Source organism: Pestalotiopsis fici, assembly GCF_000516985.1.
Source record: "Pestalotiopsis fici W106-1 unplaced genomic scaffold PFICI_Scf_2, whole genome shotgun sequence".
NCBI lineage: Eukaryota > Fungi > Ascomycota > Sordariomycetes > Amphisphaeriales > Sporocadaceae > Pestalotiopsis > Pestalotiopsis fici.
The window spans coordinates 1,703,672-1,730,909 of NW_006917092.1; the positions used below are offsets into that span (position 1 = coordinate 1,703,672).

Here is a 27,238-nt window from a genome sequence, read left to right on the forward strand (position 1 = left end):
GGACACCGGGAAATCGTACAGCTGCTGAACGACGTAAAAAATTATTATAACGATGTTGAACGTAAACGGCCAATGCCTCCTTTTTTAGCCGTCGACGGCGATAAAAAAGGGTCAAACGTTAGAATACAGAGACAATCCGACAAGCGAAGCACACTAGATCTGGCCAGAAGTCAATCACGAAAGCGTACATGTAAAGGTGATCTGCTTCGATCCTACCAATCAGCGTAGAAGAGTCTGTTTGAACAAGTTCGGTATCTGTTAAACTTCTCTTCTATTTCTCATATCTTTGCAAAGGAGGGTCCAGGGGATGTACTTTATATATAGTGAGTTGAATGCAGTCGTGGAATTTTAAAGAAGCTGGTGCTTTTCTCAAATTTTGATTTCTAAGAATAAGCTTTATTTGGCATTCTCTTGCTGTTCGGGCGCTAGACGCCACACACAGGCAGCAAATAAACGGACCTTAGGCGCCGTGGCCCCCGACCCTAGGTACTTAAGGTTAGGAGGTGACTGCCTGAAGTATCGTGCCTGGCAGCAGTGCAGGCGCATACTCAAAGTACCTATGTACCTAGTATCTGATACATCATGCCATTTCCATTTGTGACATACGCCAGAGGTAGCCTTTTGGACCATCATCTTCCCCAACGCCAACTGTTCTTCACCAACAAGCCCTTACTATATGTGCCAGCAGCAGGGTCTGTAAAAAGACGCTGTTTTTGCATTTAGCTTGTAAATCCATATTCAGCAAAACTCTCGTCGTTGTTAATATTTCTGGTATTATTTCGCAAACGCGCCCGACTCCCGACAGTCATTTGAGTCATAATACTATACTAGAAGCCATCGTCTTTATTCCATATTGTCCACCATGTGGCCCTTCCCATCCTACCCAGAACACTCGCCCTCCGAGGTGAATGGCAAGACTTATGACTATATCATCGTTGGAGGTAAGTGGCTGCAAGTCCTCAAGGACCTTGTCAAAATGCTTGCGTGATTGAGTACTAACAATTCAATTTTTGTTGCAATAGGTGGAACTGCAGGGTGTGCTGTTGCAGCGCGCTTGTCTGAGGACTCTGATGTTACGGTTCTTGTGATCGATAAAGGATATGTGAAAGACAACATGGTCTCGCGTATGCCACTTTTGAGCCAGAATATGTTTCTTGGCGACCTCTTACAGGTTCAGAGCAACCGATGGTCAGAACCTATCGCGGGGGCCAACGGACGAAGAAATCGTCTTTGGGCAGTGGAAGGCATTGGCGGTGCTTCTCGTATGAATGGCATGCTCTGGACGCGTGGTTTCCCCGGAGACTATGCCGCCTGGTCTGAGCTGGGCTTGCAGGACTGGAGCTACGAGAAACTTGAACCGTATTTCCGCAAGATTGAGAACGCCATTGTACACCCAGAATCCTCTTTCAGGGGCCATAAAGGTAATGACTTTCTCTTCTGCAAGAGTGCACTCAACTAATTTCTCGTCGCTTTCGCTAACCATATCTTGATTGCCTAGGACCCATTGAGCTTCGACAATACTCATTCCCGTTCAAGTGGACCAAATAGTAAGTACTGCTTCGTAATTCCTACCCTTGTGCACATCTAATATCTCACAGTCTTGAGAAGGCCGTCGAGGAGCTTGGTATCCGTCCTCAAAAGGACATCAACGATCCTTCGGCGCCCGCAATGGGATGCTTCAATCTTGATACAGCTATCGACAAGCATGGGAGCAGAATCTCTGCGCTTACGGCATACCTCATCAGGGAAGTAGCATACAAAAGGCGCAATCGTCTAACTATTTGCACCGGTGCAGCTGCTTCACGCTTGGAAGTCAACGTGGAGACAGGCACCGTGGGAGGTGTTCATATCCAATCTGTAAAGGAACCCGGCAACCATTACTACGTAAGGGCACACCGTGAGGTGATCCTTTGTTCTGGAGCAGCCTGTACTCCTCAAATCCTTCTTTTGAGTGGTATTGGACCGGCAGATTCGTCCAAAAAACATGGCATACCCCTGATCAAAGAGACACCAGCAGTAGGTGCCACCTTATCAGACCATTATAGCATTCCTATAATGCTAGAAGTTCCTAAAAAGGAAACTTTCCACCTTTTACAGTCGATTTGGGGGGTCTGGCATATCCTGCTCTGGGTTTTCTTCGGAAAAGGCCTGTTGAGTTTTACTTCCATGTCAAAAACCATATATTTTCACAGCGACGCGATTGACAGAGATACCATGGAAGTAAAAGGCCGCGACAGTGAAGGACGTGACATGCTTGATGCATCGTTATCTCGCAACGTTCCCGACATTGAGGTCATGCTCATGCCCAACAGCTCGGTCGAGAGAGAGGTTGAAGGGCGTACATTGATGTCCCTGTATCCTACATTGGTGCAGCCTCGTGGGTCCGGTCGCGTAGAGCTGGCCAGCACGGATGCCCTGGTGCAACCTCGAATCACGTACCCAATGTTTACCAACGAGCATGATATCGCGACAGCTAGACTGGCTGTCCGCTTTTTAATGCGACTGGCTGAGAAGCTGCAACAGTCAAAGTACCCATATCCTGCGAAGCTTGCCTTCGCTCCCGGTCAAGACCCCTCTATGCTGGAGGAATGGGAAAAGAGTGCACCCATCGACTACCTTCCGCTTCCGATTTCGATCGCATCGTCAGTGTCTGGCCAACAAGCACCTCAAGTCGGCTCCAAGGCCAATCGAAATATCTCACCGCAAACCAGATCTGGCAAAGATAAGACATGGAAAAATGTCACTAATGATGAGATTGACGATTACCTCAAGAGGGTCAGTCATACGAGTCTACACTTCTCTGGCACGTACCCCATGTCAAATGACGAGAAAAATGGCGTGGTCGATCAGAAACTCCGCGTTCATGGCTTTACCAATCTAAGGATCGCAGACACGAGTGTGTTCCCCAAGATCCCGAGCTGCCACACTATGGCGCCCGTGTTGGTGGTTGCAGAGCGATGCGCCGAGATGGTCAAGGCCACTTGGGCAGCAAAGAAGTCACAGTCGTAAATAGCTGCATACCTACCTACCTATGCCTGTGTTGGTACAAGGAAAAACCCTGAGATTGGAACTTGGAACCAGTGGGGCAAATTCTTCCATGTTTGTTTCCTTTGATTTCATTAGAAGGACCAGTGCCAAAAACGGTGTCTATGGCAGTTGCAAAGAAATTCCCAACTCGTTTTGTTGAATGAGATGAAACAATTTGATGCTGACGCCAAGACGTATGTCTTAGGGATTTTTGGCTGTCCTGAGCCGTGCGGTCGGTGACCTGTAGCATCAGAGTGATAAGAAAGTACGGAATAACAATGAATGTGCAGTACACAGTACATAAGTTGAGGCCAATTGGGGCGTGTTGGACGACCAGATCGAGCAGGGGATGTGTTACATAGCGCTGTGGGTACTCCCCACTCATGTGCAGCAATATTTGGACCAACATGTCATGTACCAACATACATTACCTACCTGCATACCGAAGTGCATCTGCTCGTACCAACATGAAGGTACCGGTTGGTTTCTCAGTTGCAACGCCACACCAACGACAAAACAGGGCTGTATTTCTGTGTCACCAAAAAGCCTGGGACCTTTCCAGCAGCAACCTACCTTAAGGCAGTCGGCCACCTTGCCCTGATAACAAAGTCGGACTTGCATTGCCGCCGAATCAAGTCTCCTGACTCTCCACTCGCGAATTGCATCTTTTCTACAACTCGGCAACGCCCAACTCAACCTCGACGCCCGCCATGTCTATCTTACTTACGGGCGCGAGTGGAGGCCTTGGCGGTGCCATTTTCTCCCAAATCGTTTCAACGCCCGCTCTGCGTGCCCACCACGGCATCTACGCTGTGCGGGATGCTGCATCTTCGAAATCCACTTTCAAAAAGCTGTCCTCCTCATCGCCTTTCCATTCCTATGAACTGGTGTCGCTCGACCTTTCGCGACTTCAGAGCGTGCGCGAGGTTGCTGCGGCTATCAATGCCCAGGTCGAGGTGGGGAGTATTCCACCTATTACTGCCATCATCCTCAATGCCGGTTACGAAGAGGCTGAGAGGCAGACATGGACCGAGGACGGCCTGGATATGTCTTTTATGGTCAATTACCTTGGTCATTGGCTCCTGACACTTCTACTACTACAAAGTGTTGACCGAGAGCGAGGAAGGATTGTTTGGATCAGTAGTTGGGCCCAAAAGTCAGTTTTGTCATATTCTTTGCCTAGCAATTTTATGTACTTACACACACTCGATAGTCCCGAAGACCCACACAATATCATGAACGGCTCTTTCAAAGACAACAGATATAAGACTATGGTCTTTGATGACCTCGAACCTCTCGCAAAGGGAACCTGGAGCTCAAATGCAGATGACAACACTTCCTGGGCTGCTGCATATCGCCGTTACGGGGCTTCTAAGATGTGTGGAGTGGCGATGATGTATGTCCTCATCTCTTTTGTTTCTTGGCCTTGAACTACAATTATGCTCCAATATACCGACGACTGCTGGTCAAATCTCACAATTCTTACTTTGAATAGACATGAGCTTCAGAGCCGATTGGATCAGGATCCCCTCTTGAGCAAGATATCGGTACTCGCAATCGACCCGGGTGCCATGGCTACAGGTATCATTCGCCACAGTCACTGGTTTGTTCGTGTATTAGTGTTTCGAGTATTTGCTGGCATATTTGGTACTATGCTGGTATATTTGTACCCGAATGGTTCGTGGCGCACTCCGCGAAAATCTGCTCGTGATGTCCTTGCGGCTGCTTTCGATTGCGGTCCGCCACCGCTCACTGCACAGCCCAAAGGCGTCTATCTCAATGGCTCAGAGGCTGGACAATACAGCTCGGAGGCTAAAGATCCCAAGAAGGGACAGGTCATCTGGGAGGGTAGCCTTCGTTCCTCTGCACTAGAGGGCCACGAAACTATACTGCGACAGTGGCGTTGATAGCATCTGCACCTTTGCAGTTATTACTCGAGCGTATCGAACGAATCCATGAAGTTCATGGATGTATGGTAATTGCCCCTTTTCCACTTTCCACACCTGACTCCGATACCTTGGCCATAAGGCCTTATGATCCTGTGTACGACCTTTTACAGGGTGTCTCTAGCTAGCCCAGCCTGTAAATTTAATCAAACCAGTCGAACCGAATACTGTCAAGGTGTAGGAATAAGTGGAGCGCTTCTCCACATATGGATATATCTTTGATCATTCAACCTCTGTTAGATGTGAACAACTCAACTAATACAACAACTAGTACCCTCACCTATCATATCTTTTCACAATTTGCCGCTCAGAAATACGTGTAGAACTCTAACATTCTGAATATATGCCGACTGGCTTAGACAGTGCCTCTGAACAAGTGCTTAGACATGACACTACTTTCTGGAGAGTTAGTGCGGTGGCGAAAACAGATGGTATCGCGGCGGTAGTTTCTACAAGCAGTTATCCGCAGAGAGTAGAGCTAGCGGTATAGGAGTTGGCCTCGGACTTTCCGCTGGTTAGTGGCTGGGGGCCGGAGTATGCCAAGGTGAGGTGGTCCCGCCGCCATATCCAATCCGAACGTACATAGTATGACCTAGACAACACTAAGTTAGATAAGATGCCTTGTCAATCCAGACCGCGCGGCTTATCCCACTGAAGCAATTGATCCCGCACCTTGGAGGTTCATGACACACTATGACCAAGCCCTGGGGTATAAGGTCTAGTTCCCCATGGGGAAATTTAAGCACATGGCAGCAATGAGCATTATATACCTAAGTATATTGCACGGAGGGCAAAGGGATCAGCTTGGGCGAGTCAGTGTCATCGTGGGATAAATTTTCAACGTATATAAGCTAGAATATTTCCTAGAATGACTTACGAAATCTCATCACCTCAACTTGTTCTCAAACTTTCCTTGTAATATTTTGCAGGATTCATTGGCTTAAATTTTCTCTTCACTTATTGTCCATGCTGAAATATCAAAGTACAGATCATGGCCGAAACGACACTTGCAAAGGATCAGGTCATTTGTCAGACTCCTTCCGTCGACCAGGTTGAAGCAGTCACGCGCCATGGAGATCCGTCAGGGGACTTATTCAACGATGCAAAGGAAGCCACCGAGGCCGAGCACAACATGACCCTCATGGACGCTCTGCGACAATACCCCAAAGCCGTCGGGTGGTCTGTTCTTGTGTCCGTCTCTTGTGTCATGGAAGGCTACGACATGGCCGTCATTGGCCAGTTGTTTGCCCTCAAAGCATTTCAAGAGGATTTTGGTGAACCAATCGAAGGTGGCTACCAAGTCACTGCCTTGTGGCAGATTTTGCTTGGCAACGCTGCTTATATCGGTGTCATCATCGGCATCTTTATAAACGGTATCATATCCGAAAAGATTGGCATGAAGAAGACCATGATAGCTGCATATATTGCGATAGCGGCCTTCACATTTGTTCTCGTCTTTGCCAACAGCAAGGCTCTTCTCTTGGTCGGACAATTCCTCTGTGGCATACCCTGGGGCATCTTCAATGCCACGGCGCCGCAATACGCCGCCGAGGTCTGCCCAACTGTGCTGCGCGCCTACTTAACGACATTTATCAACCTGACCTGGGTGGTAGGACAATTGATCTCGGCCGGTATCTTTCGATCCGTGCAAGGAATAGAGGGCAGGTGGGCTTATGGCATCCCATTTGCGATTCAGTGGGTGTGGCCGGTACCCTTGGTGGTCGGCATGCTTTTTTGTCCCGAGTCACCGTGGTGGCTGATACGGCAAGGTCGCATTGCGGACGCAGAGCATGCACTCAAACGGCTTTCAGCTCGGGGTGAGAGTAGTGTGAAGAAGACTCTTGCCATGATGCTTCGCACAGATCAGGAGGAGAGCCAAGTATCCAAGGAGTCGTATTGGGATTGTTTCAAGGGAACCGATCTGCGGAGGACAGAGATTGCTCTTTGCGCATGGCCCATTCAAGTCTTCGCTGGTATCTCCATGAATTCATACAACACCTACTTCTTTCAGCAGGCTGGTGTCAGCTCCGAAACAGCGTTCAGTATCAGTTTGGGATACTATGCCATCGGGTTTTTCGGCACAGTCCTCTCGTGGTTTCTGATCACTCATTTCAGCCGCCGACGAATTTTCATCGTTGGATTAACACTCATGTGCTTGGTCATGTTCAGTATCGCCTTCGCCGCCATCGCGCCCTCTTCTAATCAGCCGTCAATGTGGGCACAGTCAATCCTGCTCGTCGTCTGGGTCTTCTTATACGATGTATCTGTCGGACCACTAGCATTTTGCATTGTAAGCGAGGTTGGCTCAACAAGACTCCGCGCCAAGACTATTGCGATCGGGCGGTGCTCGTTCTACTTTTGGTTCACCATTTTTGGCATTGTAACACCATACATGCTTAACCCCGGTGCGGGTAACTTGAAGGGCAAGACATTCTTTGTCTATGGAGGTACCTGCTTGATTTCCGCTATATGGGCATATTTCAGGCTCCCGGAGATGAAAGGTCGCACGTATGAAGAGTTGGACATCTTATTTGGGAGAAACATTTCTGCAAGGAAATTTGCCGAGACATATGTCGACGCTTATGCCGATGCTAATGAGAATGCAAAGGACTCAACATCTCAAACAGCCAGGTAGACAAGGGTAGACAAGGGATAGATGTCGGTACATTCTTGTAACTCGTGGTTGTGTACTTCCAGTCACAAAAAGGAACCTTTATGCTGTGCTAGTATTTAACAGTGCTCTTCGAATTTCGGACCTATTCCCCTTGACACGAGCTGTATCAAAAATAAAGAGTAAAATTGAAGATGGTCTAAGACTACGAAAACAATATGTGAACAAACAGACTTAGTAACCCTTCTCGTTATGTCACCCGAAGGGTACCACACAACACAGCCGCGCTGTGGCGCATCGCCCCTATACCCAAGGCCGATGTGGCTGCTTTCCTGGTCAACTCTTGGGATGTTTACTAGGCCTCGACAAATTCCGTTTACAACGCCCTTCATTTCCCTGGTTGTTTGATATCATCAAGCTCTCCACTGGCAACCTCGATGAGCCCACTCCAGTACCGCGTTTCGGTCAATTCGTTCTCCTTGTGAACAAAACCCTGAAATACGGAGAGCTTGCCGTGGCAACGTCCCAAGGCCCAGTACTCATGGAACGTGCAGCTGTAGTTCATCAAGAAGACCGAAATTTGGAACTTATTTAGTTGTCCAGTCCCTATGATTCCAAGACGCGAAGGACATCATCGCCGTGTGATTTCGCCGTCATATATACACAATTACGCCAACGAAGAGCAGGTTCATGCTATTTCTACATCAGAGATTAGGGATCCTAGCGGCTGGAAAAGGATCCTGGAGACTGGCCAGATAGGTCCTGCGCCTAGGGCCCCCTCATAACTCAGGGAAACAAAATCACCTCGTTGAGGCTATTTCGATCAAATAAACCTGGGGAACAATCTGATGTTTCTATGTTGCTCATGACCGAGCTGTGTTATACATTGAAGAGGTGTTGGAATTGGAAGGGTAAGCGGACGACGACACTCAACTATTAGTCTTGTAGGTTTTCAAGCTCTACAGATTATGCTCGATTGTCATATTCCTGTAAATAGTAATGATTCATATGATACCGATTCAAATTTCAATAGGAAATCAGCACCTTGACTAGCATTTATAATTCTTCAAATCAGGGTACGTAGCCACCGGCTAAGCGATGTTAAAAAAAGGAGAAAAAAGAAAAAAAGAAAGCCGTCTTGTGATAAGTGCATAGGTAATTCTGCGAACCAAATTTGTGTTGAAGGCTCAAATTATTTATTGATTCTTCGCTGAGCTCTACCTACAGATTTGAAAGTGCCCCTACCAGTTGGCTTCTGCACCATACGCATCAGGCTTTTGAGTACTAATCTCATCAAACCAGACGGAGTTTTCGCTTTGGGCAACACTCAATTTTCCGCGAGAAGTCTAACAAAGGTGCAAAGATGCCTCTGGAGACTCGACAAATCGTACGAAGGGGTTCCTATATCAATGGCGCGTGCTAAACAGCACTCACCGACAGTGTCGACCAAGTGCAAATGAGTGACAGCTCGAGACGGCCAGTTTTGGATATGGATAAATGTATTGTTCTTTCCTTCTGTGATTCCGCAAGATTCTGATCCTGTCGGTTCTTCCAATGTCGAAAGTAGCAGGAATATAGTATAATGCTCATAGAATTACAAAATAATGCCGAGAAGTGCGCTGTTCTGCGCAGCTTATTCCAATCAAGCCTTCAGGCCGGTCATTGATGGGTTGTCGCCCTTGTAGGAACCAACCCAAATGCGACGAAGCCGTTATTGAACTATAAACATTTACCAAATGCCACGATTGGACTTTACAGGTGTACCATTAATCTCGAATCAGGAGTTGAGAACAGAAGAGCTAACCTTTGCTAACTTGGCGGGTAATTAAACACGACACTGGGTTTATAGCGATCTCCACAAGCGCAACGGTCCGGGGGGTGCACTAGAGTCTAGAACCTAAAGTACCCCATTATCCGAGCCAGCCACTTCTCTCACTTCTCTCTGCCTCTGCCTCTTGTCAAGCTCATTGCTTCGGGGAGCACATAAACATTGTCCCTTCCTTTTTCTTTCCATTGGACATTATTTGAGTCGGGATTATTTGCACCCAATAATTGAGCCGCGAAAATGCCCAAGAGGAAAGCAGCAGCAGCAGCCGTCCCGGAGCAGGAACTCCGACGCTCGACGCGTCGCAAGTCTGGCGCTGCTACAGCTGCCGCCGCTGATGCCCCGGCCCCGGCCCCACAACAGGAGCAGAAGCAGCAGAACGCGACAAAGGCAAACAAGGGCAGAGCCAAGCGCGAGGCAGAAGACGATGATGAAAAGACACAAAAGCCGCCTTCCAAGTCCCGCAAGACGACTGACAAGCACGAAGATGAGGACAATGATACCAAAGTGAGTTTGTCTTGATGCAGATCCCCCCTCCCCTCCCCCCCTTCGAGGGCTTTTGCCGTTTCCAACCTACATGATGATAGGCTCCTTCTCCGGCGTCATCCTCCAAATCACTGCCAAGCATTGTCAGCCAGACTCGACGACTGACTATTGCAAAGAAGACGCCAACTACTGCTGTGACAAAAGCCAAGGCCAAGGCCAAGTCTGCGCCCAAGGCGGCCAAAACAGCTGGAGATGCCAAGGACAAGAAAGACACTGTCAATGGCGGCAGCTCTGAAAAGTCATATTGGCTTCTCAAGGCAGAGCCGGAATCTCGATTTGAGAATGGCGTCGATGTCAAGTTTTCTATTGATGACCTGGCGGCCAAGACCGAGCCAGAGCCGTGGGATGGTAAGTGGACTAAACAGATGAGAGTGGAGAGAGAGGGCGTAGAGAATCTGTTTATTTGGGTATCTTCTAACAAGCGACCAGGAATACGCAACTACGTAGCTCGGAATAATCTTCGCGCCATGAAGAAGGGAGACCTTGCTTTCTTCTATCAATCTAATTGCAAGGAGCCGGGTATTGTTGGCACTATGGAAATAGTGCAAGAGCATTCTCCCGACTGTACGTTAGCACCAGTCTGTTGTTTCGGCCAATATTACTCCTCTACTGTATGACAACATCTGCTAACTATTGGATCCAGTATCGGCGCATGATCCCAAGGCTCCCTACTACGACGCATCTTCCAAACCAGAAGATCCCAAGTGGAGCGTGGTACACGTCGAATTTCGCAGCAAGTTCAAGCAACTCATTGGCTTGAAAGAGTTGCGCGAAATGGGGAAAATGGGTTCACCGCTGGAGAGTATGCAATTGTTGAAGCAGAGCCGACTCAGTGTCAGTCGAGTGAGCCAGGATGAGTGGACGTATTTGACTGGTGTTGCTGAGGAAAGGGGCGGCGCCAGTAAGACAGCTTGAAGTATTTGGGGCCTCTTCAAAGTCTTAATGTATCGATTTGAGCCGGAATGTATCATCACCGACACGAGTCTCATCAAGGCTTTGGCAAAGTCTTGACCGTGTGTTCTAGTACCATGCGAATACCAGCGTCGAGATCTTCCACCGCCAGGATGGGCTCGATCCAAGCAATCGTTTTCTGAGCCAATTGAGACTTGTTTGTAGTCGTTCCCAGTGCAATGTTCAGCCTGTTCAGCGCTTCCCGTAAAGCCTTGGGGTAAGCGGCAGAATTGACATCAATGCCAATAAGCGGCTGTCGAATGTGGCAGCTGCAGGTGGATGGCGTGTTGGGGTATGCTTCGGTCATGCTGTCGAGGACATGATGAATGATCTTTGGCTGCACCGACACATTCGAGAATCCAGCAAACATCTCAAAGAACTGCTCTGCCACGACAGCGCCAAAGAAGGGCTGTTTTCTCGCAATATCATAAATTGCAATAGGTATGGCACCGTCGAGTGCTGGGTTGTTGGCCAGATTCTGGACGGCCCCATCGTCGAATACCTTCTTGATACCCTTGGCATCTGGGTCCGGAAGCACCAACCGACCATTCTCGTCGGCATCTTCGTCGCTGTCTTCATCACCGAACATGATTGCGTCGTCGCCGTAATCGGCCTGTTCCGCCACTGCTTTTTGAACGCCACCCTTCTTGCCCTTTCGTGCCTCGAGGCGGCCCAGCCATTCAAGTTCACAGCGAGCGTACTCAATCCAAACGGTGGCATCCCTGATGCAGAACCGCGCACCGCGCATGAAGAAGCCTCGAGCTCCTTGCATATCGCCGTTGCTCGCCGCTCTGCGTCCTGCCATGACCCAAAGCTGGGGTTTGTTGGGATGCATTCTCAGAGCGCGGCTCATGACTTTTCTCCACCTCTTGGAAGCCTTGACCTCCGCGGCAAACTTGAGATATTCCTTCCACATGGACACATCGCCTGGGTGTCTCTGGACTGCTCGTTCGTACAGACCAAATATCCTGCCCTCACCAGTATGTGAGCTCGACTTGCGGATTTGGAGACGCTTGCAGCGCTTGGCACGGAGAGCCTCGAGGGAACGTTCCCATCGGATGTAGTCTGCGTAGTCGGAGGGTAGGGATCCGGGGGATAGAACGACATGCTCATAGTTTGATCGCTTCTTGACCATAGAGGTGATCTCGGGTTTGCTAAAGATGGAGAGCGATTCGAACTCGCGGAGCTGTGGCACAGATTGCTCGAGGAAGAAATTAGCCTTGTCTGAAATGGCAGCCATCTTTGATGAAGGGTGAGGCCTCTGTCGCCCCTATTTTCTGTCGAGTTGCCGTTACAATTCAAACAGGGTGGAATGCAAGGCGAGGCGGCTGCTGATCTGAAATCGTTTTGGTGGTGAAGCGCTGCCAATGTGCTGAAAAGTTTCATGCGCACTTCAGTGAAGCGACGGAAATTTTAGTGGAGCCAACAAGTCTTGGTGGGGGTTATCAGTCGCGCTAGCCGTTATCGTTCCGTTCCCAGCTTTAAAGTGCAGCTCGGCTTTAAGGTAGGAATAGGTGCACAAGCGCCGTATTATGGTGCACTAAAACCCACCAGCCTCGTATTCCACCACTTCCATTCTACATTGTACCCAAGCCAACCCAAGCCGCCAAGGTGAGGCTCGGCGAGACGCAAACAGCGCAGTCGTAGTCTACAGAGGACCTACATTACCGCCCTGCCCACTCTTTCGGCCAGAGCTGCCGGAGTGGACGGCATGGAAATCTCGATTACTGTCCTTGGAGGTAGGGATTAATTGGGGTTGTTATGGAGGGGCCCAAGCTCCCGCCCAGCAACCCAGGCCATGGCAATGACATGACGGAATGCGCGCGACACCGAGGATGCCGAAGCTAATAAATAATAACTGCTCTCATCAGCAGACGGCCCAGCCAATGTCGCGCCATATCCGGCAGCGAAGGAAGCAAAAGAAGAAAAAAAAAATAATAATAATAAAATCCTGTCCCTTGTTTGTTCCTTTAATCCTGCCGTCGTGTCGTCTCGTCACTCTCTTTTCTGTTTTCCGCTTGCTTAGGATAGGACAGGTCTTTTTTGTTTCTTCCTCTGTTTCTTGCGCCCGCCGCCTGTCTGTCGTCTCTTTGTCGATGTATCGCACTTCCTAAGCAGATCATCCCACTGGCGGCGACTCGAGCTGTCGGACCTCGAAAATCATGGCGCCATCGACGTACAAAGACAAGCCCAGCGGGGCTCTGCTCTCCTTCAACGCGAAATGGATTTCCTGGATGCATACACTTGTGGCATACAGTCAGTACCTACCTCTTCCCGCCCCGTGCACCACCTGTCAATCAAGCCCCCCAGTACCATTGTCATATCGTCATGGGAAAATGCATCTCCAGTTGAGCTACACGGCTTGCAACATACCTAGGCAGAGCACTGCGACAGACCCGACTGACCTAATGTTTTGCTACCAGCTGCCTTTCTCAGCGCCCTTGTTCTTGGCTGCTCTCTCCATTACCACAAAATCGTCAAGAATGAGTTCTACGGATACCCCGACGAGTGGTTTCCCTCCGTTTCGGCCACAATTGGCGATCGATACCCCGAGCGCGCATTCTTTCAATTCTTCATCGCGATAACCTCCGGTATGTGGAGCACTGCATGGCTTGATCTTGGTCGCGTGCATAGCAACGGGCGGTGGAAATAAACAAACATTGCGGTTTGCGACGACAAACATTGGTATAGGTCATTGCTAATGTGCAAGTCCTGAACAGGTCCTCGATTTGCATTAGTTGGATTATGGTATCTTCTTACCGCCAAGCCAGGCAAGACATTGCCCAAGTTTGTTGGTTCTATGGGACTGCTGCGCACCTTGACCTGTGGCGGCTGGACCTACATCACATCTACCGACGACCATGACTGGCACGACATATTCATGATTTCTTACCTGGTCATTACGATCCCTTGGACATTTGGCTGCATTGCCCTCAGTCCTCCGAATGCGAAAGCGATCAAGTACAGAAAGTACCTTGCTACGGCCTTCTTTAGCACTCTTGTCCCGCTGGTGTATTTCTTCATTCAGCACAAAGTACATCGCGTTGCTGGCGGTGAGTGGCTCAGCTTACATCATAAACATGTGCCGATTCCGATATTGACTTGCAACAGCCTACACGACTTATGCATTTTTTGAATGGTCCCTTATTCTCTTCGATGTCGCGTTTGACGCTGTAACGGCTCTGGACTTTTCTACGTTTGAAGTTGTCGTCAGAGATGTTGGAGGTCTTAGTCAGGGGTATGTGCAAGAACTTCCTCTTTGGATTCGATGAGTCGACGTATTGCGCGCACTTGCTCGGACTGGCCTAGAAAAAGTCTTGCTCGAAACTGCTCATTTTCAGATTTCAACATGACCGAGAATAAGACGAGAGATGGTCCCAGACACGTATCGCATGCAACATGGTGATAGAGATAGGAAGACGGAAATCCGATGCTGGTACCGGAAGCGAATGGACTACAGCATGTCTTGGAATCCTCCGTTTTCTTTCACCGAGTCATCAGTCCAATGCAACGCAGTCACTACCCGTTACGAGGTGGTGAGACCATTCCGTGGAAACTCCCCGGATACTAGCGAGCGATGTGCTTGTTGCACTGACCTTGTTATTGCGTTGCGGAAAAACAGGGATCGCCGCGTGGACGAAATAGGAAACGATATGAAGCAGACATTTGTAGACAGCCTGAGCGAGTGCGCCTTCAACAAAGACTCGACTAGTTTTGATTTTTTTTAACAGTCTATGAGGATTCATGTGTACTGACCCTTTCCCAGAGAAAAAGCACGTGTCCCAACAACCAACAGGGTATTGGCAAAACAAAAGACCAGAGCAACAGGTGGGCTTTTTGACGCAAAGTTTTCGTTGAAAGAATTGTTCGATACTGCCGCTGAAGTATACCATGGCTTCGTCTTTTGGTCTACACTCACCAGTCTTGGTGTCGTTATTTGGTATTTTCCGCTTTGGCATATGGGCATTTCAGGATACGAGGCATTGATCATGTCCACGACTTCTCCATTCCTGTTGGCCAACAAATCTTTTCGATCATTCGTACTCAACAACTTGCGAGCCTGCCACATGCTGTCACTGGCTGGTCTCGTTGCCTGGCTCGTCAAGGATCCCGTATACCGGCTATTCACTGTCGGTTTCGGTGTTTGGATGTCCTGCTTGTCATGGGCCGCTACCCTCTTCTCCGAGAATGTCCACGCAACTAGGCTCGAGTCCAGGATCTTTGCGTGGACGGTCGGTTTGATTCTTTCATCGACAGCAAAATTTGCATGGTGGACCAATAACCCCATTTGGCCCATCATGCACGCCGGCAACGGAGGCAAGAATGAGATCGGCCTCACTCTTGCAGTCATTGCTGCCTGGCGATTCACTCGTAGAGCTCCATTGAACACGGGTCTTGCCAAGGACGACCGCACTGGTGGTTCTGCATTCCTTTCTGCCCTTGGCGTTGGCGGCCTCTTCTTTGGTCTACACTCTCTACTCTCAGACACGAGTACCATGATCCTTTGGGTATGGGAGGGCTACCCCGTCAGGGGCCCTCAATCTGCAGCACATGGCTGGTTGACCTTGGCAGCAATGTCGCTTGGGCTCATTACTGGTATAACCCGACCCAAACTCGTCAGTACATGGTCGGCCTTTGGTGTTGGCAGTGTTGGAGCAGCAATTCTTACCACCAGACACAACTGGATCGGATATGCAGGCGCTTTGACAACAGCGTTCTATCTCATGGCCATCGCTGTTCCCATCCTGACACAGGCCGCCAAGAAGAGCCCTGCGACAACCTTTGGCTGGGGCTTTTTCATCTACAACTTTGTGGTGCTATTTCATGTCTGGGTTGTCGCTTATGCGTTTGTTCCGGGTGGCCCCCTGGTGCGCGAACACACGGATTGGGTCATGAGCACCATGATGGTGTTGATTGGCGCTGGCGTGTGGGATCTGACCGCTGTCAATGCCAGTGCCCAACAATCCCCAAGGCCCGCCCCCACTCAATCTCAGCACCGCAAGTATCACGATTGGGCCCTCGCCTTGACAAATATACTCTTCCTCATCTCTGCCTATTATCGACTCCCCAGCAGCGACTACAAGCCTTATCACGAGGAGTCTCGTGTAATGACTGCCGGCATCTGGACCATTCACTTTTCGATTGATAACGACATGTATTCATCAGAGTATCGCATGCGGGACTTGATCAAGGAATTGGAACTTGACGTTGTCGGTCTACTGGAGTCGGACCTGCAGCGAATTATCATGGGCAACCGAGATACAACACAGTTCTTGGCTGAGGACTTGGGCATGTACGTCGATTATGGCCCAGGTCCCAACAAGCACACATGGGGTGCAGCACTGCTATCCAAGTTCCCAATTGTCAATTCCACGCATCACCTGTTGCCATCTCCCGTAGGCGAGCTGGCACCAGCGATTCACGCCACACTGGACTGCTACGGAGAGCTGGTAGATGTATTCGTCTTCCATTCTGGACAAGAAGAGGACCCCGAAGACCGAAGATTGCAGAGCGAGTATCTGGCAGAGCTGATGGGCTCTTCGCCACGGCCCAGTATCCTGCTGAGCTATCTTGTCACGCAACCGTTACTGGGCAACTATAATAAATACGTATCGCAAACCTCGGGGATGCATGATGTGGATCCATCCGACTGGGATCGCTGGTGCGAATACATTCTCTACAAGCATCTGCACCGTGTCGGATATGCACGCGTGAGCAGAGATTCAATCACAGATACGGAACTACAGGTTGCCAAGTTTGTGATACCAACCAACGACGCGGAAAAAGCGCTCGTGTCCAACATGGACAGAGATTATACCATGAGAAATCGGAGAGTGGACGAGGGATCGATACCCGAGGGCTGGAGATTTCCATCCCTCTTTAGAGGCGAGGGTGTGAGAGGTCACAGATATCACGTCTTTGACGAGCCGAGATACTATACTCCTTGAGTATCGTATGTGGCTGTCGGGTGTAGCTGATTGCGATTATGTATATGATAATGGGTTTCTCTTCAGAGATGATGATTCATGTTTATGAATAGGGTAAAGGATTTCGGGAGATTCAGTCTGGAAAATCCTTCAATAGTAATATGGCTACACAAGAACGAAGTATTCCAAGATCATTCCACTTTCTTAACGTTGCATGAAGCATTACTAAATTACTTTGTGGGCTGCACCAACCACGCGAACACAGGCAGCGCGTCTGCTTGCTAGGCTGATGCTTTGATTCAAGCTGGCTGCGCTCAATCCCGTACCAAGAGCTAATTAGTATAACCCCGGCCGGCTCCTCCCTTGGCAAGGTATCCATATCTATGGTATGGAGAGATAACGAGTATGAATTGCGGAGACTGTCGATAATTTGGCTTTCTGATTTCCGTCAGCGCCGAGGTTGAAAAGCCGACTTTTGGACTTGGTTTTTGATTTACATAAACGCATTACCATTATCACAGTAGGCAGTTGAACGCGTAGCTAGAAAATGCAGTTATCGGCGTTCGCCGCCAACTTGTCCTACCCATACCTATTCCTCTCATGGGAGCTTTTCTTGTTTTGCTCGGTTGCTGTGCATTCAGCGGCTGAGACTGATGTTCGGAACTCATTGCCTATAGAACCAATAATGGCGATACCACGCAAGCTGATGGTCACAGTACGGCGATCATCTCGTACTTTACTCATGACCATCGGTAGGCAATTATTTATGGTTACTTATGATGGGTGATCTGAGGGACGTCCCTACCTTTATGAAAACACGATGCAAAAAGCACGAAGTCAGCAGCTGTGGTGTAGTGACGTACGCGCCAAGTATTTATTATGCAGGAACACTCAGTATGATTGCTTTTCAGGTTATGCATGCTGAAAAGACGTGACGCCCCTTCCAAGCTGCTATCTCCAACCCCGGCCAGGCTAACATCTGTGGAGTCTACAATCCCGGTAGTCCGCTAGACTATCGATGAAGGCCAAGGATCATTTGTAGTCGAGAGCACGATAGCGATTCCAGCTTCTCGGTGCTATATTATGTGCATCGGCGACGTATCACTGTTTCAAAACAATCAACAGTACGCCGATTCCAGAGAGCCGTCGATCAGCTTCAATATAAGCCAAAATGCGCCGTTCGTTGATGTTGGCCGCCTGCCTCGCGGGCGTCGGGGCCGTCGCCAGTCCAGATGATATCGGCTATGTGCGACCAAGTCTCACGGCGTCGCTCTTCCCGTCCGAGCCCAATGCCGACACTACCAATTTCTTCCCCATGGAGAAGTGCGGCGAGTTCGAGCTCGAGGAGGCCAGCATTGACCAGATGCAGGCTGCCATGGCTTCGGGCACATTGACTTCTGTCCAGCTCGTCGTGTGTTACATGGTCCGTAACTTTCAGACAGACGACTACGCCAAGTAGGTTAGATAAGAAAGGCAAACAGATCACGCACGAGACTGATACTCAATGTGATAGTTCCTTGCTGCAGATGAATCCGGATGCTCTGGCTATTGCCGCGCAAATGGACGCCGAGCGAGCTGCAGGTCGCGTTCGTGGTCCACTGCACGGTATCCCGTTCACCGTCAAGGACAACATTGCCACCAAGGACAACCTGGAGACGACAGCGGGAAGCTGGGCCCTGCTCGGAAGCATCGTTCCCCGCGACGCCTTTGTCGTGGCTCGCCTGCGCGAGGCTGGCGCCGTCCTTCTCGGCAAGGCCACGCTGAGCGAGTGGGCCGATATGCGCAGCAACAGCTACTCCGAGGGCTACTCTGCTCGCGGTGGCCAGGCCCGAAGTGCATACAATCTGACCATGAACCCGGGTGGTAGCAGCTCAGGCAGCGGTGTGGCTGTTTCTATTAATGCTGTTGCCTTTTCTCTCGGCACTGAGACGGATGGCAGTGGTGAGTTTTTTTTATTTCAACATCGAAATATCAGGGGCACATCCCTAACACATGAGTAGTGATCAGTCCAGCTGAGCGTAACGGTATCGTTGGTTTCAAACCAACTGTTGGACTGACTTCCAGGGCTGGGTAGGTCTTCCATTGGCAGTCTTGTCTATCATGCATTTCTAACAATCATCCAATAGCGTTGTTCCCGAGAGTGAACATCAAGATACTGTTGGAACCTTTGGAAAGACTGTTCGGGACGCGGTCTATGCCCTAGACGGAATATACGGCATTGACTCCCGCGACAACTACACTTCTGGTCAGGAAGGGAAAACGCCCGCTGGTGGCTATGCGCAGTACTTGACCACAAAGTGCCACCTTAAGGGTGCAGTCTTTGGCCTTCCGTGGAACAGCTTCTGGGTGTATGCTACCGAGGAGGAGCAGACGCAGCTTCTCGAGATCATTTCCATGATGGAGGCGGCCGGCGCCACCATTGTCAACAACACGGAGATCCTTGACTACGAGACCATTGTCAGCACCAATGGGTGGGACTGGGACTGGGGCACCACGCGCGGCTTTGCCAACGAGTCGGAATACACAGTGGTCAAGGTTGATTTCTACAACAACATCAAGACGTACCTGTCAGAGCTAGAGAACACCGAGATTCGCTCCCTCGAGGACATCATTGCCTACAACTATGCCAATGACGGCACCGAGGGCGGCTACGCGTACGGCACCAAGGTTGGCTCGGCCGCCTTCAAGTCGGGTCAGGATGGCTTCCTTGCTTCCGTCGCAACCAAGGGCATTCAAAACGAGACATACTGGCAGGCCCTCGAGTTCAGCCAGACCTCGACGCGCAATGGCATCGACTACGCTCTGAACTACAATGGCACCCAGTTGGCGGGACTTTTGGTTCCTCCCGAGGTCGGCCAGACCTACCAGATAGCTGCTCAGGCCGGATACCCGATGATCACCGTCCCGGCTGGTATCTTTTCCGACACGGGGATGCCGTTTGGTCTTGCCATTATGCAGACTGCCTGGGCCGAGGCCGAATTGGTGCGTTGGGGAAGTGCCATTGAAGATCTCCTGCTCAAGTCCGGAACGCAGTATGGCAGGACACTTCCAAAGTGGCACAGCTACCTGACGAGGAACATTCCGGTCTACTGAGCTCCTCATGCTCAGCTATTAATAATTAATACTTAAATTGTAATTCTATTGTGTCGCAGACATAAACCCTCTCACAGTCTTGAGTGATGTTTACAAAACAATGTATTGAGCGCAGGTCTCGTGCTGGTATATTCATAAAAAGTCTCGTGCCCCATGAATTACTCCTTTGGTGTAGATAGTGTTGCTTCTGGATCTATACACCCCTCTAAGCGCGACTCATTGCTCGTAAAAGCTCATCCTGCTCAAACTGAGACACTTCATCCAATCTCAGTGTGAGGATGACTCTATATTGGTCCAACATGTCTTGACTCAGCTGTTTATCATGCTGTCCAGAAAATAAAGCCGAGACAATCTTTTCCTGGTCGTTTATTTCGAAAACTAACCACATGGATTTGTGCGCCATGGGCATGAGTTGGTCCACAATGGACAGAGTAGTCTGATAAGAAGGCATGTTGGAGATGCACTCTGATCTTTTGGTAGCCTGTAAGAGGATTGCAGAAACGCTTCATCGTCAACACCATTTCCCTAATATTTTACTCTCTACCAATGCAAGGAGCATGCGTTAAGCTCGCCTAGAGTCTTGCAGTTGCCACTTCCAACGTGTATTCGTGGCCAATAACACATAACATAATCCAAGTTTCCGTCAAGCTAAGCCGGTTTTATCAAAGATCCACAGGGCAAACTGTCAGATCTATATTTACTTCCCGAACGCAATGCTGGTTGCATAGCAATGTGGCATAGTGCCGAGCTGAGGGATAGATCCCAGCCATTCCTTGCGTATGAGTACAAACGTATGTCCCATGATTGCAAGTTCTGGTTGCTAGTAATTTCGTGTACTTATGAACGACTGAGAGACGCTTCTGAATATACAGACACCTTATTCCTTGTGTAGTACTAGTAAATTGAAAAAGTCGAGTCGAATAGGTTGGCGTAGTCCATGGCATCTCAGATGTCTCGATCACCAACGGTATATCAAGCGCATCAATGATAATCCTTTAGTCATCAACGGTCCTGGAGAGTGCGAGAGTCAAGTCCCAAGCGCTTGTATAGATTCAAGAGAATTTAAATACACTCATCATGAAATCTATGCTACAATACTGAACTTGGCCTTTTGTCTCCATCCATCATCACCGCGAGCAATCTGTTTCCGCAAGTTGAACAGCTCGTCCAAAAAGGCAGGAACAAAAGTGCCAGGACCCTTGACATCTTCACGGGCAGCCGCATTCTCCGCGGCAATCTCGTACAGCAGCAGGCCGGCCACGGTCGCCGCGACCTTGTCCTCGGGGTACGCAGCGACCATGGCGCTGATGGTGGTACCCAGGCAGCAGCCCGTGCCCGTCACGACGCCGAGGTACTCGTGGCCGTTGCCGACGGCGTAGACGGCGCCGCCCGCGCTGACCAGGTCCGTCGCGCCCGTCATTACGACCGTGTTGCGCCGGAGCTGTGCGAGCTCTCGGACCGTGGCTGCGAGCTTGTCTTGGGTCTGGGATGCGTCCGCCGACGAGTCCACTCCGCGCTGTTGCAGCGACGCGCCCGCCGGTGTGCAGGTCAAAATCTCAGACTGGTTGCCCTTTAGCACGTCGACGTAGCCTGCATTGAGAATCGTCTTTGTTGCGGCCCGACGGACCGCGGTTGCACCGGCACTGAATTGTAATGTTAGCAGAAAGGCTTCTTCATTGAATAGTTCGAACGTGGCGGATTCTCAAGAGGCGACGCACCCGACGGGGTCAAATACAATCGGTCCACCGGCATCATTGTAAGCCTTTAGAGCTTTTTGATAATTCTGGAGACCCTCGGGCGTAACTGTGCCCATATTGACGACGAGAGCACCGCCCAGGGCAGCCAAGTCTGCGGCCTCCTCGCCATAATTAGCCATGATGGGACTCGCACCGACAGCCAGAGCAACATTGGCAGCAAAGTTCTGCACGACGAGATTCGTCATGTTGTGGCTGAGGGGCTTGGCGGCATCAACGCGGCGCACCACTTCGGGCACCAGCGACAGCACCTCCTCGGCAGACCGGGACGCCTGGTCCAGGGTCGGGGAGCGCAGCGCAAAGACCGGCGGCGTCTTCACCAGTTTCAGGAGTTCGCGCGAGGCCCCTTCGGGCGAAGATGCCGCAACAATGGCCGACACGACGGCGATACCATCGAGGGATCGGTCCAGTGAGGATGACTGCCACATGACGCGTGATGCGTTGGAGGCGTTGATACCGCCAATGCATACCGTCTTGACCTTGGACTTGGACGTTCGCAGATAACCCAGGAGATACTGAAGGCCAGATACGCCGATGATGGACTTGGTATTCTCTTTCCTTAGCCGGATGTCAGTAAGACGATGCTTTCATCGCCATATCATCTCGCAAATGGGGGGGGAGGCCTTACGTCTGTGTTGCAAAGACTGTTCCAATGCCTAGGTAGTCGGCACCTCCTGTTGAGGCAGCCTCCACTTCTTCAACGTTGCAGGCTGTAACACCAATAATCTTGTCATCCCCTAGCAATTTTCTTGCCGTGGCGAGGTCTGCCTTGCTTCTTTAGTATATGTGTTAACACTGGGCATTACCGAAACTTACCAAGGTCATCCTGCCCAATATGAACGCCTTCACAGCCTACGGAGAGCGCGATGTCGATGCGGTCGTTTATCAGCAATGGGACGTTGTACTTTTGCGTGACGGCATGTAGTCTCTTTGCCGTTGCTACCATCTCGCCCGTGTCGGCATGTTTCTCGCGGTACTGCACACAGGTGACACCACCCTTGAGCGCAGCCTCAACAACTGCTACGATATCCTTGCTGCCCAGAATTGCGGGCGTTGAGTCCGTCACCAGATACAACGAGTAGTCTACCTTGGACTTGTCCATTGTGTCTGTACTTTCGTTGATTCCTCTGTCCCTTGTGTGCTGCTGACGATTAAAAGTGAACACACCCTATGCGCTTCAGGGGATGGTGTTTTGTTGTGTTGACCAATCACCAATGGCCAAGGTAGTGAACCTCGGAGATGGAATGGGGATATTGAGAGGTTTTGAGATGCGCATAATCGCGCTAAACAGGTGGAGGGAGTGAAATGGTGTGCTGTTAGCCATGCTTTTACGTCATATAATATTCACAACATGCACTGCGGGTTAAGATGCTGTTTATAGAGAATAGCATGTATTCTATTATCAATATGATTTTGTTTTCTTTTTCTTGTTTTTTTTCTCTTCTCCTCTTCTCCTTCATATTCTTGATCGCTAGGTAAGACATCAATTTATCATTCACTAGCAAAGTGGGAAAAAAAAAGGTGCTTGAAGCCCCACATTGTCAAAGAAATCATTATTGGGCATTAATCTGCAGTGGTTGTAGAAGGCTTTGTTTTAGTTATCGGCGTCATCCATGAGAAAGCCGAGGCTCCGCCGACGGGGTTGGCAGAAGTGCGCGGTGTGCTGGACACGCTCCGGGTTTCGCGATGCACCGCATTGATGGCCGCTGGTTTGGAGTCCTTGTCTGATCCTGAAGCAGAACCCCGATCAAGCTTGCCCCATCGAAGGACACCTGTGGGAGTAGTGTCCGCAGGTTGACTTTTACGACGATTTTCACCGTTGGATTTCGGAAGCGCCTCCGAAGTGACTCCAGCTCGGGTAGACAAAGACGTACTGGCTTTGCTTGGCTTCAGGACTTTCATGTTTCGAACTCGACCAGGTGGTTGATATCCGCTCAATGGGGCATTTTCCTTCGGGTCACCACTGTTTGTTGAAGAGCCTTGTCTCCAAGAAGACCATATGCCACTAGCAGTTGGCTCACGGCGCTGGCTGTCACTGGTGGTCTCACTGCGATTGTCACCAGAGACGGACAGGTCTTGGTTCGAAGCTTCGTAGACATCAGTGTCCTCTTTGCCCTGGGTGTCTCGGTCGTTTGCGGCTTCAGGCAGGTTGCTTGTAACACGGTCAGTCGTCGGTTGCTGTGATACCTCAGGCGCACGAGACTGTATTTCCTTGTCGAGCGCGCCTCGCTCGTGTTTCTCTTGGATCTCGTTGACAGATTCATTGGAGATTTCCGCCGCCTTGGGCTCACCCAAGACGAAAGGACGCGCTGTAGCATTCAGCCGCGGCTTCTCGGGCAGGACAGCCACTGTACGAATGTACTTGAACACACTGTGATCTTCCGGGCGCACGAAGGGCACGGAGAGCTTCTCTCTTTCACTGCCGTACAGCGTCATGCGGTTTTGGGAGAAGAAGATGTCAGCAGAATGTTCTCGCAAAGTCTCACTTCCTATGAAAATGCGGATGCCCTTTTTCAAATCAGGAAACTCTGCTTGCTCTAGTCCAACGACTTCAAAGCCAACAATCAAATTCGGCATCTGCGGTGTTGGGCTTGAATTTCTTGAGCTCGGGTGGGTGACAGTGGCCTCAGTCAGGTAGACTGGCAAGCGAATTCGATACACTCCGTCCAGGTCCTTGTGCACTTCGTCTGATAGTTCCAGCTCCTTGATCAGTGAATAGTCCAGCACTGATTGCTGTGAGCCAGAGCAGATATCTGCATACAAGAGCGTCTCGTGTGCGAAATTTGTTGTCAGCCAACAACGAACAATGGACGGAACAGAGCCCAGAATGAAAAAACCGGGCGGCGGTGCCGGTGCATCAATGGGCGAGTCCTCCTCGGAACCAGTCGTTGCGTAGTTAGTATCTAGACCAAGACTACTGCCACGACCAGAAGCTACAGAATGATGGGAATGCACAGAGTGCACAGAATAACCGGCAGAACTATGTCGGCCATCCGATTTGTGGGAATACGTGCGTTCCATCATGTTTCCCATGCCACTGCCAGGTCGGATAGGCACAAATTCGCCAGACTGCCGGCCGTTCTGAGCCCAGCTAGAGCCCTGAAGGGCGCTCTCGTCAAAACGAACACTGTTCGCCCTTGAGGCCGCGCCGCGCCGGACAGGCTCCTCTTCAGCATCGAGATGGAGGCTGCCTAGCAAGTTCTGGCCCTGCTCCTCATCAAAGTCATCGAATAAATCGACTGGGGGCATTTGAATAGGGCCTAATTCCAAAAGTAAGTCCAAAGTATTATCATAACAGCGACGCCGAGACATACCATGCTGCGGGGTGCCACCGATAGCGCTGGGGAATGGAGAGTTCCAGGCAGACTTGATAGCCGACTCATTTGCTTGGTGCTTCTCCAGCCGAGCCAATCTTTCAGCGTGGCTGACCTGCACATGAGCAAGCTGCTTCACGTCCATCTGAACATTGTATAGTTCTTCTCGAAACACTGGAAAGCGAGAATCCATACCAGCCTGTCCTCTGAAGCGCCGTTCGCACAGATAGCCGGTGTTGGAATGTGTTGCACTTTGCCCCGTAGGACGTGGAGCAAAGACAAGCAGTGATTAGCAGGGTAATGGGATTACAACCGTGTATCGAGAATCGAAACTGGTGTGAGTTGTTTGAACAGCGCGAGCCGAATTGAGGAGCGTCTATAGCCAGCTGTATGATCTTGGCCTCCCAATCTACTTGATTGTGTCCTTTGTTTCTTTCTCACGCGTCAAGATGTGTCGTCTACCCCAATCACTTGATTTCAGGTGCTAAAGGTCCACCCTCCCCGCCTCATCGCAGGAGAGCGACCGGCCTTGCGAAAGCTGCTTCACAATCGAGTCGATCAGTCCTGCAGAGAATGACACGATATCACGGAAGTATGATGGATGTTTTGGTCTCTTGAATCCAAAGCTGGAAGCAAGCAGCGGTCGCGAAAGTGGCCGAGTAGACGACGTTGGTCTCGATGGTCGACGGACAAGCGTTGAAGATCAGTTCCGTGAATGGGGCTTCGGTACACCCTGTCGGGAATTGTACAATTTTGAAACAATAGCTAGCCGTGGACTTGAAGTTGAAGTGTGCGCTGGACTGAGACGTCGTTCTCGTAAACACGGATCACTGGGCTGGAACAGGAACGTTGTCGCTAAGGTCTTTGTTGTAGTGTATTGAGATCTCGACGGCCGTGTAGGATGGGTGCAGGATTCAGACTCGGGACTTGTTGCCTAACGGAGGTGATCGGGGAAATCGAGCGAATTATTAGAAGGGTTTTGCAAGAGAGGACAATCTGAGATACAGTGGCACGAGAATGCCTACTGGTGAGATCAATATGCGTGATGTTTGGTTGTGGTGAATGGCTGCAATGGGAAGTACGGATGATCTGGATTAGAGTTGAGGTTGCCTTTCAAGTGTGCTTGGTGGCAAGGCAAGAGCACCAAACAGTTATTAAGGTAGGTAGGTACAGGCAGGCACGCCGAACGCGAAAGGGGTTAGTCAGGTTCTGTGGGCTTATTTTACAGTGCATTTAGACGGGCAGGCAACGGCCTGGGCCCCAGATCTACCAATCAACGGCTGTGCACCCGTCAAAACGTCCACCAAGAATCGATCGTTTTGGCAACACATGGTACATACACAACGCCCTGTAAGCTGTGACTGACTGGTTCCTACAACACCATGGTCGTCCCAGTAACACCAAGCGTATCGGACTGCAGGCGGAAGACGAGATTGTCGATTCTGTGCACCTCGATCGATGGAATACATAATTTCGGAGGTCAATCTGTCATTGGTTGCCCGCCCAGCCCAGGCACTCTCACATGAAATATGCACTTTCCATGTTAAATAATACGGAGTCTTGACTGAAGCAAACTTGGTATAGTACATGATTAGATGCAGAAGTTCAAAGGTACCTAGTAACGCGGAGCGAGAATGGCTGGTTACATAGAAGATAGCGTGTCCCATAATTTGCATCTTCAGCAGCATAGATTCTCGTTGAGAATAACGGCCAAGTAGACCTCTTTCATCGTGTCCACACGGCGAAGCGAAAATAATGTCATCATAAGACCATGGTCTCGTCTGTCGGCCAGTAATATTATGGGCCATACTAGACGGCTCACATGGATTGAATCAACCTTATTTGAAAACAGACATGTTCATGTTGCATTGCTTAAAGCATGGATCTGCTGAATATGCAATGTGTCTCCTTGCATCGGAGCTCTGCACGTTCGAAACTTTGATGTATGCTGTCCAGATGTATGCTGTCCAGATATACAGCACGAGTCTTTTCTTGGTGGGGAGCTGAAGTTTAAAGTGTGCAACCGTCAGTCGATGAGATGTGCCCGTGTACCTTATGCTGGCTGATAAAGACCCATGTGATCAGTAATACTCGTGAATCGCTTGTAATGTAATCGCCTGATTCCACACTACCCTCTGTGGTTTTGCCGCGGTGACTTGTTAGGGATTCGGGATGAGGACAATCATATCCGGCGTTTCATGCTGCATCAAGCTATTGCTGGGTCTGCCAGGCAGACTCTAGTCA

At 50.1% G+C, this 27,238-nt stretch overlaps 9 protein-coding genes across 9 annotated transcripts; 6 read left to right on the forward strand and 3 right to left on the reverse strand.

Annotated features, from left to right (window-relative positions):
- Window positions 1-862: 862 nt before the first annotated feature.
- On the forward strand, window positions 863-3,009 carry PFICI_02724 (uncharacterized protein; the record flags this gene model as incomplete). The annotated part of the gene is made up of 4 exons (XM_007831305.1): window positions 863-941; window positions 1,023-1,421; window positions 1,499-1,547; window positions 1,599-3,009. 4 exons carry the CDS (start codon window positions 863-865, stop codon window positions 3,007-3,009), a joined length of 1,938 nt encoding a protein of 645 aa, XP_007829496.1.
- Window positions 3,010-3,737: 728 nt separating this feature from the next.
- Window positions 3,738-4,934, forward strand: PFICI_02725 (uncharacterized protein; the record flags this gene model as incomplete). The annotated part of the gene is made up of 3 exons (XM_007831306.1): window positions 3,738-4,183; window positions 4,241-4,423; window positions 4,523-4,934. 3 exons carry the CDS (start codon window positions 3,738-3,740, stop codon window positions 4,932-4,934), a joined length of 1,041 nt encoding a protein of 346 aa, XP_007829497.1.
- A 1,030-nt stretch (window positions 4,935-5,964) lies between these two features.
- PFICI_02726 (uncharacterized protein) lies at window positions 5,965-7,608 on the forward strand (the record flags this gene model as incomplete). The annotated part of the gene is made up of 1 exon (XM_007831307.1): window positions 5,965-7,608. The coding sequence occupies one exon, from the start codon at window positions 5,965-5,967 to the stop codon at window positions 7,606-7,608; it is 1,644 nt and encodes a 547-aa protein (XP_007829498.1).
- A 2,041-nt stretch (window positions 7,609-9,649) lies between these two features.
- PFICI_02727 (uncharacterized protein) lies at window positions 9,650-10,870 on the forward strand (the record flags this gene model as incomplete). Its single annotated transcript, XM_007831308.1, has 4 exons — window positions 9,650-9,916; window positions 9,997-10,303; window positions 10,385-10,519; window positions 10,599-10,870. The coding sequence occupies 4 exons, from the start codon at window positions 9,650-9,652 to the stop codon at window positions 10,868-10,870; spliced, it is 981 nt and encodes a 326-aa protein (XP_007829499.1).
- Window positions 10,871-10,943: 73 nt separating this feature from the next.
- On the reverse strand, window positions 10,944-12,146 carry PFICI_02728 (uncharacterized protein; the record flags this gene model as incomplete). The annotated part of the gene is made up of 1 exon (XM_007831309.1): window positions 10,944-12,146. The coding sequence occupies one exon, from the start codon at window positions 12,144-12,146 to the stop codon at window positions 10,944-10,946; it is 1,203 nt and encodes a 400-aa protein (XP_007829500.1).
- Window positions 12,147-13,068: 922 nt separating this feature from the next.
- On the forward strand, window positions 13,069-16,854 carry PFICI_02729 (uncharacterized protein; the record flags this gene model as incomplete). The annotated part of the gene is made up of 5 exons (XM_007831310.1): window positions 13,069-13,162; window positions 13,330-13,497; window positions 13,627-13,959; window positions 14,018-14,144; window positions 14,673-16,854. The coding sequence occupies 5 exons, from the start codon at window positions 13,069-13,071 to the stop codon at window positions 16,852-16,854; spliced, it is 2,904 nt and encodes a 967-aa protein (XP_007829501.1).
- Window positions 16,855-18,004: 1,150 nt separating this feature from the next.
- On the forward strand, window positions 18,005-19,926 carry PFICI_02730 (amidase; the record flags this gene model as incomplete). The annotated part of the gene is made up of 4 exons (XM_007831311.1): window positions 18,005-18,288; window positions 18,347-18,774; window positions 18,834-18,903; window positions 18,960-19,926. The coding sequence occupies 4 exons, from the start codon at window positions 18,005-18,007 to the stop codon at window positions 19,924-19,926; spliced, it is 1,749 nt and encodes a 582-aa protein (XP_007829502.1).
- Window positions 19,927-21,010: 1,084 nt separating this feature from the next.
- On the reverse strand, window positions 21,011-22,782 carry PFICI_02731 (uncharacterized protein; the record flags this gene model as incomplete). Its single annotated transcript, XM_007831312.1, has 4 exons — window positions 21,011-21,569; window positions 21,645-22,238; window positions 22,309-22,444; window positions 22,497-22,782. 4 exons carry the CDS (start codon window positions 22,780-22,782, stop codon window positions 21,011-21,013), a joined length of 1,575 nt encoding a protein of 524 aa, XP_007829503.1.
- A 461-nt stretch (window positions 22,783-23,243) lies between these two features.
- PFICI_02732 (uncharacterized protein) lies at window positions 23,244-25,187 on the reverse strand (the record flags this gene model as incomplete). The annotated part of the gene is made up of 2 exons (XM_007831313.1): window positions 23,244-24,940; window positions 24,995-25,187. The coding sequence occupies 2 exons, from the start codon at window positions 25,185-25,187 to the stop codon at window positions 23,244-23,246; spliced, it is 1,890 nt and encodes a 629-aa protein (XP_007829504.1).
- Between the last annotated feature and the right edge of the window lie 2,051 nt (window positions 25,188-27,238).